Source organism: Chelonoidis abingdonii, chromosome 1 (genome assembly GCF_003597395.2).
Source record: "Chelonoidis abingdonii isolate Lonesome George chromosome 1, CheloAbing_2.0, whole genome shotgun sequence".
Classification (NCBI taxonomy): Eukaryota; Metazoa; Chordata; order Testudines; family Testudinidae; genus Chelonoidis; species Chelonoidis abingdonii.
In genome coordinates, this window is record NC_133769.1 from 25,788,326 (window position 1) to 25,800,878 (window position 12,553).

General features: G+C 43.7%; 1 protein-coding gene across 3 annotated transcripts in view; it reads right to left on the bottom strand.

Moving 5' to 3' along the window:
• Positions 1-12,553, bottom strand: part of PTPN12 (protein tyrosine phosphatase non-receptor type 12) — a 171,248-nt gene that overhangs the window by 44,915 nt on the left and 113,780 nt on the right. For all 3 annotated transcript variants that reach the window (XM_075064503.1, XM_075064504.1, XM_075064505.1), the window contains 2 exons: positions 11,213-11,290; positions 11,023-11,121 (listed from right to left, as the gene is read on the bottom strand). In XM_075064503.1, the coding sequence (XP_074920604.1) occupies positions 11,023-11,121; positions 11,213-11,290 (177 nt within the window). The remainder of the gene's footprint in view (positions 1-11,022; positions 11,122-11,212; positions 11,291-12,553) is intronic.

Consider the following 12,553-nt stretch of genomic DNA (forward strand, 5'->3'; position numbering starts at 1 on the left):
ACAAGTTTGACATGCTTCCCTTAAGTAGCAATTTATCTTTTAAACCAAAAGGTTAAAAAAGAAACAAAAAGATACCAATATAACCACTAAGGTAAAGCCTCTGAAGAGCAATAAACTTTATACAGTGCCCCCCATGTCAAAAAATTATATCTGTCCAAATACAAGAAGAAAATTCCAGAGGTGAGGCCTCTTACTGAGAATTGTCAAACATTACAGAGGTGCAGTATCACGTACCCAGGACTCAACAACACATAGTTTAAGATTCTATAGCACTTTGAACATGTAAGTTATTACATAATTGTATTATATAATTTTCACAGGAAGACATGCAAGAGAAACCCAAAGAGGAAATGGTAGGATCATGTTATGACACAGGAACCAATCTACTTAGTACAACAGACCTTGCACTAGTGGCTAATATTGATAAAACATGACAAAGGATTAAGTCCCATGAAATATGGGACACTTTATAATATTGCTGATACCAATATTCTAAAATTGCAAGCAATCTGACCAGATATGCCATGTGAAAATGTTATAAATTGCCAAGTATGATAATCTTGTTTATGTGTTTGTATCACACCTTTGTGTTATGCTAGAACAGGGCCTCATCCTCCCTGATTGAACTAACCTCGTTATCTCTAGCTTGCTTGCTAGCATATATATATACCTGCCCTTGGAAATTTCCACTACATTCATCTGACGAAGTGGGTATTCACCCACGAAAGCTCAAGATCCAAAACGTCTGTTAGTCTATAAGGTGCCACAGGATTCTCTGCTGCTTTTGTGTTATGAGTTATTAATATGTATGGTATATCTGTATTTCAAAACTTCTGCTGTGTTTCTGGGTGACATTCCCATGCAGACTGGCATCACCACTGCCTAGCCTGTTTGATGGCCCATCAAGGTCACCACTGGAAGGAGTCAGGGGACATACCTTACGATTCAACAGGATTTGCAGGGGCATGCCTGTGGACAGAACTTTTAAGGCTTTTCCATGCCCATGTACTGTGAAGTTTGTGTTTAGGACACAGGAAGTACAAGCCACATGGCAAAAGGAACATAAAGGGCTGCTGCATCATCTCCATTTTGTCTTCAATCCTGCTTCTTACCTCAGTTTTCTACAAACTGAAGCTATGAACAAAAAGACTGAATGAATGACCCAACGAAGCTATGGATGTGTTTCAGAAGGACTTTCAAGCCAAGCCAACAAACTCACCAATACTGCTAAGCACCTGAAATGTGGACTTTGAAGTCTGTATGTATTTGATTGCTTTACCATTTAACAAACCTCTTATTTTTTCTTTTATCATAAACCTTTAGTTCTAGACATTAAAGGATTGGCTGGCAGCATGATATTTTGGATAATATCCAACTTAACACCCACCTGGCAACGTGGCTGGACCTCAGGGGTGCAGAAGAACATTTTGTATATGTGAGCAGAGCTTTTTAAATAACTTCTCACTGCACTGGACCTATATGCTGATTGGGAGCCAGGGAACTGGAATGCAATAAAGGGGGCTGTGTGATTTCCTTTTTAGCTTCTTGATAACCAGCGTGGGGGATTAGGAGCACAGTTTGTGACTAGTTGAAGAGTTTAACTTCAGTGTTAACCACCAGTTTTGGGAGTATCTGCTCTCCCTTTTGCATCCTGCCCTGACCTTTGCATTTCCAGTGAGGGCTGCCCTAGGGACACTGGGTTTCATTGAGCTATACCTTTAAATATTTTTTAATGCATATTCCTTAAAAAAAAAAAAAACAACAACAACAACAACAAAAAAAGTAAAAGGACACTGTCAAATGGATTTTTAAAAATTGACTAAATTTAAAATAAATCAAGTTTCTAACTGAACATTAAAAAGCACATGCATATATATTAAAAATGTATTCACCTTCTGTTTATCATAAAATCATAGGACTGGAAGGGACCTCGAGAGATCATCTAGTCCAGTGGTTTTCAAACTTTTTTTCTGGCGACCCAGTTGAAGAAAATTGTTGATGCCCGTGACCCAACAGAGCTGAGGATGAGATGTTTGGGGTGTGGGAGGGGCTCACGGCTGGGGCAGAGGATTGGGGTGTGGGAGTGAGGGCTGCAGGGTGGAGGTCGGGAATGAGGGGTTCAGGGTGTGGGAGGGGGCTCTAGGCTGGAGGTTGGGGTGCAGGAGGGGGTCAGGGCTCTGGGCTGGGGATGCAGGCTCTGGGCTAGGGCCGGGGATGAGGAGTTTGGAGTGCAGGAAGGGGTTCTAGGTTTGGGAGGCTAAAAGCTGGGGCAGGGGATTGGGGCACAGGCTTACCTCAGGCGGCTCCGGGTAAGCAGTGCAGCAGGGGTGTTAAGGTAGGCTTCCTGCCTGTCTCGGCACCGTGGACCACGCTGTACCCTGGAAGTGGCCAGCAGCAGGTCCGGCTTCTAGGCGGAGGCATGCAAGTGGCTCCGCATGGCTCTTGCCCGCAGGCACCGTCCTGCTTGGCTTCCATTGGCCAGGAACCAGCCAATGGCAGTGTGGATCCAGGACTCAGGGTGAGGGCAGTGTGCAGAGCCCCACAGCTCTCCCACCTGCTGGCAGCTTCTGGGGCGCAGTGCGATGTCAGAATAGGTAGGGATTAGCCTCTTTAGCTGGGCAGCACCACCGCCACAACCCAGTGCCTTACATTCCACGACCCAGTACTAGATCATGACCTGCAGTTTGAAAACCACTGATCTAGTCCAGTCCCCTGCACTCATGGCAGGACTAATGAAGGATTTATGAAGAGTCTTTCCAGCAGAGTGGCACTGGTAGGTCCCAATGAACACCGAACGTATTCAGGTCTGCCCCCCACCCTTTTTCTCACCTCCCTGCTGCAGGGAGGTGCTGAATGAGAGCTGCAGGAGATCTCTGAAGAAGCTGGCCAGCCAGGCTGATTCTGTTGAACAGATTGATGACACTATATTGACATGATATTTAAGATCCCAAAGAAAAGAAAACACTGAACCAACAGCTGCAACAGGATTTCAACTCAAAAAACAATATTTTCATTTTTGAAAATATATTAATTCTGATGGGGGCTTATGAAAAAGACTCCCAGAGAGTATTTTAATATAAAAAAAATATACCAGCACACCTCACATCTCCCTGCTGCCATTTCCAGTTTAATTTTTACTGCTCATGTTTCTGGTTCACACTTTTCCATAGCCTAGGAAGGGCATGCACATATGCTACTGTCAAGCAGTGCATGTGACAGAAAGTGCAACTGTCCAATAAAACAGTCTTGTCTAGTGAAAAAGTAAACTATGGGGGGAAAAAAATGTCCTCTTAGTAATAGTAATCTTATATGTTAAAAGTAGGTACAATTTTATTCAGATAAATGTAATTTCTATTCAACAGCTCTTAATTAGGAAGACTTAGAATCTATCTATGTGTGCAGTACCCCGAATGTGTTACAGATGCAACTGTAATATAAATAAATCTAGGAGTCTTCAGTTTAATCAGATCCTTTACGTACTGGTATTCAAAATAAATGGAATGCCATATCCTTAGCAGGTGAAAGAAAGTGACACTTGGCTGGCACAAAAGTTTTTGTAATACAGTTAGAGCTTTTCTTCTATACTGTATGTTTATCAGGTTGTCTTCCCTAAAATCTCATTTAAATATTCTCTCTAAGATGACTATTCATTTCCCTGGCTGAACTGGTAGATTCAGAATTATCCACAGACACAAATTTCTTATTGCTATGTCAGCATGATTCTCAGACAGTAACTCATCTCAGAATCCAAATGTAATGAATCAAGGAATTTAGCCCAATTGACTAAACATCAGAACATTCACCCACCCCTTTGCTTACGTGTCTCCTGCTTCTATGCACATTCACACAACATGCAAATATTACAGTGACCCCTGTGTATGAGAAGGCAAGAAACCTCTACGGCTGCCTTTCATTTCCATACTCCAGCTGCTAGGACTACAAGAGGTAAAAGGAGAATTTCCATTAGATGCTGAGAACATTGTTCCCACGACACTGCTAGGTATCCTCCCAGTTTCATCTGACGCATCTCAAATCTGCACAGGAATATACTGACACACCAGAAGTACCTATCCTTGACTGCAGGTACTTTTAAATTAAGAGACAATTTAGGTACAGTTAAGAACAATGAACCCAAACCAAAACAGCTCAAAACCCATATTGCAAGACAATAAACTAGTAAAAACATTTTAAAAAAAAGGAACAAACTTCTGTTACCTGCCAGTTTTCCTTAGACATAGCCAGAGAGGACCGGGTTGTTTCTCCTTAAGATGTCACTCCAGCAGTAGACACTCATAACACCCCAAACCCATCCTTGCTAGTGCACTGGATCCCCAAGTAATATACTCTAAAAATGGTCATCTTATCCTACCCTTTTTCCTACACTATAACATGGTACATGATTGGATGGATGTACTGTGGTGGAAAATAAGTGTAAGATATGAAATTTATTTTTCAAGATTGTTCCCACAAACAGTGCAGATCCAAGATCGTCCCAAGAAGGGCCAGCTATGATCAGGTAGATATGACAAAAAGTAGACTGGGAAAGAAGGTGGGGAAGATTTACAGAACTATGCAGTACAAACATTCAAATTAACATCAAGTTGACTGAATCCCCTGTTAAAAAAAAAGAATCCAACTACATAATATTTACCTTCTTATCTTTAAGGCTTTAGGGTTCACATGGGGAGGGGTGAGACATCCCCCTATCCCTTCACATACTCACACTCGGCAGGGGGTGACCAACCTACCTGACCCTCCCTGCCCTTCATGCCTGGCTAGGCACCCAGGACTGGTGTCTCTCCTGGTACTTGGCACCATCTCTTCCCGAGGCAACACAGAGGGCACGCAGGGTCACATTCCTCCCCTCCCCAGATTTCTGCCAGCATTCACACCAGAATGTGGCCAGCAGCAGCCTTTTGGCACTGTGTGGGAGGAAAGGAATGAGAGCTGCTTCCGGCTGCAGGGGAGCAGGGCGGAGGAAGGGATGATCTGGCCCCTCATCTTTGCAGAGCTCATCTCTTCCCCACTCCATACCCCAAGCCATGTGGCTGGAAGCAGCTTGCTCCTTCCTGGCCGCTGCTGGCCAACTAAATAACTAGCCACCTCCAGCTACAGTGCGGGTAGGAACGGGCAGGGCCACCGAGAGCGGGTTCGGGCCTCGGTGAAAAAAAAATTCAGGCCCCCCAGTAAGGGTGGACCAGCTAAACAGGACCGATGAAGCTGGGCCCCTGTGGTAATAGCCTCCTGTCCCAGACCTGAACTTTAGCGTCCACAATCTGGTCCTGTCCCAAACCTGGACTTTAGCGTCCAAAATCTGGGGGCTTACCTGAAACTCCCCCAAGCTCACTACCAGCTGATATCTCGCTGCCACCAGATCAGGAATTGATGGGGCCTGATCCCCCTTTCCTCTCTCTGGTTCCCACCCTTCCTTGGGGGACACCAGATTCCAAATCCCTTGGATGCTAAAAGCAGGGGAAAAAATCCCTTCCCCCCTCCTTCCAGGCTTGCCAAGAAACGGTTTTCTCTGCTCCCAGAGATAAGCGTTCTCTACCCTCAGGACAATTGAGATGCAAATACCAACAGCTTGGCTTTGCCTTTCCCCGTGCCTGCCTTTCCCGAAAGCAATAGGAAAATTGCCCACAGCCTGGCTGTTCCCTTCCCTTTGCCTCCTAGGAAAGAAACTTCCACACGTTTTAAAAGAAAAGTTTATATAAAAAAGAGAAAAATATAAAACAATAATCTTGCATTAAGAAACTCAATACAGGCTCTTGCTTATAGAAGAAAATATGAAGAAACGTCTGATAAAAGATAGCCGATTAAACCAGTCCAACCAATTCCACATACATGTAAATACAACCCAAAGCTCCTCTATAGCCGAATTCTTGGGGTTCCTTGTATCACAGATGTGTAGGAGACACTTGAGATAAGATGCAGTTAGGAGGAAGGCTTGTTAACTCACAGCGAGAAAACACAAAGACACAGCCATCACATTCTATTCGTACACCCAAAGCTCTCATAGCCGACTTGCTTGGGGGTTCCTTTGTACTCAAGACTTTGGTATAATATGTGAAATAAGAAGGAGTTAGGAGGAAACCTTGTTTACCACAGCCGAGAAACAAAAAAAGACACTGAGTATACAAATTCCCGCCCCTGACTTTAAACAATCCAGTTCTCTGATTGGTCCTCTGGTCAGGTGTTTGGTTACCCTTTCCAGGTAAAAGAAACTTAACCCTTACCTTACCTATCTACTTATGACAGCCCCTTTCCGGACCACCAGGTCCCGGTAATTTGTACCGGCTTCTCCCCCACTCCATCGGCCTTGGGAAGGGGTTAAACCTAAGGCTGCATTGTGCATCAAAGCCCAGGGAACCTGACTGCAGGAGCTTTAGCAAACCTGACCAGAGTAGTGGCTCAGCAGAGAAGGGTGCCTAGGAGATAGAACAGCCCCACACTCCCAGGGGGCAGGACCCAGGGTGAGGTAGGTGGGGCACAGGTGAAGAGGGTGCTAAGCTCCTGCCCCAGGGCTGCTGTGGAGCCTACAGGTTTGGGCCAGAACTGGCTGGAATTCCTTCCCTCCCCCTGCCTACAGAGCTTAACCGAGGGGTGCAGAGGCTTCCCCATGCCAGCACTGTGTGGGGCTTTGGCACATGCAGGGCTTGGCTCCTCCTGGCCAGCGCCTGGCCTGGAGGGTCTTGGGCTTTCCCAGGGAACCAGCCCAGCCAGAGAGAGTGAGGAAGGAAGAAGCCTGCCTGCCAGGCTGGTGGTGAGCTGAGCACTCTGACCAGGGGCTGGTTCTCCCCATAGCACTGGGAGTGGAATGCACCCCACCGGAGGGGCAGGGGGAAGTACAGAGGAGCACTGGGGCTGGGTGAGTGAAGGGGCAAAGCACAAAGAGGACAGCGAAAGAAGGAGCATGTAAAGGACCGATGGGTGGGCAGCAGAGGTAACACCTAACTGGTTGCTGCCTGTTGCCTGCCCGCACTCACCAGCCACCACAACGTGCACCCCGTGCCAGCTGGAAATGGGATGAGGCCCTGCTGGCCAAGAGCCGGCATGCAGTGGGGGCTGCACTGATGCAGCAGCAGAGGGAGCGGCCAGCCCCGCACATTGCATCTTTGCCCCACCACCAGCCTTGCACACCTTCCCCCATCGTCAGCCACGGTATGCCCCACCACTCACTGCTGGTGGGTGGGTGGCAAGCAGGGATCCAGCCAGCAGCAGGACCCACCAGTACTGGTGCGAGGGAGACAGAAAATATGGGACAATTTGCCCATTTTAAAGAAAAAGTCAGGACACCTGCAGGAGGGCTAAAATACTGGACTGTCCCTTTAGAAACGGGACATCTGGTCACCCTACATCAGTGGTTCCCAAACTTTAACAACTTGTGAACCCCTTTCACTAAAATGTCAAGTCTCACGAATGCCCTCCTAAGAATTAGTAGTTCCAAGCATTTTCTCCTTTACCTGAGCATAAATTATAAAAGCATTCATCTTGGAAATATAAAATTTGTTTTTATGACATGCTTATTACATACTACTATTAATTTTTATCATTACAGTATTTTTATTCCATTATGAAAATGGCAACACTCTTACAAGCTACGAAAGTGAGATCTTGGATCACTTTGAATAAGCCTGTTATAAGGCAAGGCTCCTATGCTTCACATCTAATACTCCTTGATGAAACAGCATGAAGGTATTTAAGAAGCCAACTCAAATTGTTCCTACTGCACAAGCATTCAGGTCTTGAGCAGTCCAGCAAACAATGCATGTTACAATAAAGCTTAAATTTCTTTATAATAATTTTAAAAACAAATGCTAGCTGCCAATTTAATTTTAAAAACAGCAAAAAATATCCACTTCCCTTTTCACTTCTTATAAGGAGTCCTGAAGTTTAAGTCTCCTCAGTATGATAGATATGCTTGCTTTGATCTGCTTATTCTTGGAAGCCCAGGGGCTCCGGGCTGCTGGTCCTTTGCTGCTTGGGGTCCCTAGGGACAGCTCTGTCCTCCATTAGGGAATCCCCCCCCCCACCCCCCAAGAGCCCCCTGTAACATTTCACAAATCCCAGTTTGGAAACCACTTCCCTAGGGAATACTGTAGGATATCAATCTGCCCCATGTTAGGACAGAGGTTAGGGAGGGAGAGCTCCTGGTTAAGGTAAAAAAAAGTGACCAACTTTGGGAGAAAACCAAGACAATTACTATATCCTTGTGGAAAATGAAAAGCAGTTCTAATCTGACTCCCTAACGGCCATGGGAAAAGAAACTTCAAAAAACAACATGTAAAGAAGAATGAATTTTAGTGACTCAAGGGAGTCAGAGGGTTATAGACTAGGTTCAGGCTACAGGGAGAGACTGTTGATTTAACTGGATGAGGCAGAAGACTGCCTTAAAGAAACTTATTGGCAGAGGCTGAGCCCATACTGGCTACTCGTTGAGCACACTAAGAACAAATGCCTGAATCCAAAGGGCATTAAATTGTAAGAACCTTCTCAAAACCCTCCTGAAGAAACTCAGACTGCAGTATGCTTTGAGACCTGCTTGGTTCTGCACTAGCAAGAAAACACTGACCTAGACAGATGGGACTGCAGAGGTATACTTTGTTTTTTTCATGATTAACAACTTTATATGACTCAGAACTGGATTGTACATAGCTTATGTAACCATATATTCCCACCACTATTATCCTCATCCCTCACTATTCCATCCTATTTATTATGACAACTTTATTGAATCTTATCCCATTAGACTAAGTTCTAAGGTCAGAAACCATAACTTCTGATTACTTTGTGTGTGTTTGTCAGGTGCTGTACACTCTCTGATAAGTAGGTGCTACTAAGTTTTATAATATACAAGTATACGTATATAAATAGTAAGTTAACAGAATGACACAAGTCCTTTTTCCAGGAAGGAAGAATGTTGGGGAGACTTTCAAGGCCCAACTTTAAAAAGCCAGATCCTTAAGACTGAACATGGCTGGGATGTTGTCATGCAACAGGTCCAAACTCTGAGATAATTTAATGTTGACACCTGAGAACCAAGTCCTCTGGAGTAATAAGGATCAAACACAACCTTTGCTCTCTACATCTTCTACTCACTTGGAATTTATTGAAGACATGGGAACACACAAGCCTCAGTTTTTTCCATCTGAATGAAAAGTCATCTAAGGTCTGGTATCTGATGTGTACCCCATCACCGTGCAGCAGTCCACTCTCCAGTAAGAATTTTAGTTCTTCTCAATTCGTCTGTATGCTAATCCAGCTCAGAACATGTACAGGATTTGAGGCACTCCCCTCAACAAGGCTTAAAATCAATGACCCTCTGGTGCTTTGTACTAGAGTTGTTTTACTTGACCTTATGATTATTTGTGAAAGTGCACACGTAGCAAGCTAAGTAAGACCAGGAAGACTGCCTGAACTCCAAAATACCGTTGTGCAATCCTCTTTCTGGCTGGCCAGCTGTGCTGGATCAATTTCCTGGAAGTGTGAGCTCCCCAGCTTATAAGGCTAGCATCCATGTGTATGTATTTATAGGGTGAGTGTATAAATTCTGAGTGTGGTGTTCCTGTTCATTCACCAGAGGAGGATTTGACTGATAAGTGGCTCAAGGGACTTTTCCAAGTCCTCCCTTGTTGATAGTATGAACTGAGAGTTGCTTCTTTAAGTTTCAGGAACGAAAACTGCACCCACACTAGCAGGTCTTGGCATAACATTGGCATGCTCAGAAATGACATACACAGCCAGCTGCGGAAGACTCACCAACTCAGGAAGAGAGCAAATGTTTCCAGTTTCTGAATCCTTTCCTGAGATGGGGAGTCTCTGCCATTTCAAGCGTCTACATCAGTCCCCAAGTTGGCAATTTTCTGAGATGGGAATCAGGGAACTTTGAACTCCACATTAGCCAAATATTTTTGGGCATATTTCCATCAAAGCAGAGGTTTTCAAAATGTGGCTAAGAGGTTATCAGGGAGGTGTGAGGACCTGAATGGTACTAGGAAGAAACTGGTGTTAAACAAACAAACAAAAAATCTGGTGTGTAGGGTCGCAGCACCATTCTGGTTTGGCCCATTTGCCCCTCTGTCATCATGGCCCAGCCCTGCGGGATACAGGAGCTGCTGCTGCCTGAGGTGAGCTCACTCTCCAGTCCTGCCCATCCTGACTTCCCCTTCTCACTGGGCCAGGACTTGTTCTCCAGGCCTACATCTGGATGATACAAGCATATCCAAGCAAAAATGTGTGACACTGGTGATAACTGCTAAGATATGTAGAAAATACCATAATCTAACTCAGCACTCTGATATCCACATTTAACTGGTTTAAATGATAAACCCTTAACATTGCCATATTTTAAGATAGATAGATACAAGGGCTCGGGGGAAATGGAAAGTTGGTTTGTCCATTCAAGAGTTTTGAAAATTACTGTAGCGTTACTCCATTCCCACCTTTATTTGTAATTATTAAACTAGTCAGAGGATAAATTTATTGCACTTTAAAGTTTCTTAGAGCTTTGATTTAAATTTAACTTGCTCCTTAACTGTTTTATTCACCACATCATTTTACTGTTCATTTCTAGTAGGCCATGCCTTGTTTCCTACTGAGTTACCACCAGTAGAAGCCAAAGAAATAATTAGTGTAAACTGGCCACTGGAGTTTTACCCATTTATCTAACCATGCTAAGAGCAAGTTTCTCAGACTGGCTGTTTAAAATGCCAAGAGTCCCCTGTCTACACTACAGCTCCTATCTTTGCTAGTAATGCTGGAGTTGCACTGGAGGTAAGCAGTAAAAAAATTCCTTTTAAATGTCTAGCATAGATAAGTGGCTTTTTTGCTTCCAAAATCAACTTGCCAGAGCAGGCAGAGCACAAGTTAACTGCTGAGAGATATATACACAGCCCAACTGTCCACAGTCACCACAAAAATATTTAAGACAAACAAGATCAAGGACTGAATGCACAGTAAAACTTAAAACTGCAGGTAAAAGCTATAACTCTAATTGAAAACCCATGTCAAAGAAAAACATACCACTCCATCAGCAATCTTCCAGTCTGTGCAACTTTCATATTTCTGTAGTTGCTTTTCAAACAGTTGTGCTATGGCTCGATGGACAAGTTCATACTGCTCCTGTTGTATGCATGTTAGAGATTATGATTAATGTACAAGATCCTTTTAAAAAAGGACATAAAGTCCAAGTCTACACTACAGAAGAATATACCTTGGTCTGCACTGCAGAATGCCTTTGTGTCCTCATATCTTGTATTAAATTAAATACATTGAACTCTTCTGGTATTTTCTGAAATACAGGGCAAAGTAGTGTTATTTTTCTATAAAACTCAATACAATATATTATCAACATAGTTATTTAAAATGTGTCAGACCAATTTTAAAGTTACCACTACGGCATGCCTTACTGCTTTTATAGAAAGCTGACCCATTCCCTCCATGTAAGTGAATCTTATGAAAGTCATTTAGAGCAACAGTTCTTTCAGAACTGGTATTTATAATGGTTTCACCAGTAGTGCAGATGACACAAATATTGGTAGAAGCAATAATGTCTGACACACTGACATTATGGCAATCCATCAGCATGTCTCTTTGCTTCATGATGAACCTAAAAACCACAAAGTGAAATATAAGAGCAGATTGCACTTGAAATTTCAAATGCAGAAAGTCTAAGATGCTATAAGAAATCCTCGCAGAAGAAACAATGAGTAAACATACTTTGCAGTATATTTATAGATGTTGAAAAACTGACCTTTGGAAATAATTTGAAAATCAGCACTTCAGATCAGTATTCAGGTCCATATACTCAGAACTATGTACTACTTAAATTTACAGTTTGACATTTTACCTTGAGATGCTTCCATTCTGAGACTGGGTAGGTTTCGGTTTGTTTTGTTGATATAGGAAAGTGATATAGGAAAGTAACTTAAAGCCAATTTTTAGTGTACAGTAACTCCTAGCTTAACGTTGTAGTTATGTTCCTGAAAAATGCTACTTTAAGCAAAAGATGCTAAGTGAATCCAATTTCCCTATAAGAATTCATGGGGGGGGGGGGGAGGGCAGAGGAAGAGAGAGAGAGAGAGAGAAGAGGAGAGGTTAGGCTCTAGGGACACCTCTTGTCACCAGACAAAAGACGATTGATCGATCAATAGAACAAGTTTTAAACAAACAATTTAATATTGTACACAGCAATGACAATTGTGAAGCTTGATTGAGGTGGTGAAGCCAGAGGATGGGATATTTCCCAGAGAATGCTTTACTGCTAAATGATGAACTAGCACTGGCTGAGCCCTCAAGGATTAACACACTGTTGTTAACATAGCCACACACTCTACAAGGTAGCACGAATGGAGGGAGAGGAGACAGCATGGCAGAGAGAGACAGACACACACACCATCTGTGTGTGTATGTGTGAGAGAGAAACACATGCATTGCCCCTTTAAGTACGCTGACCCCACTCTAAGTACACTGCCTTGTTAAGTAGATCAGCACGTTGAGACAGAAGCTGCTGTAAGCAAGCTCCCTCCATCTTGAGCCCAGTCGTGTTTCCGCC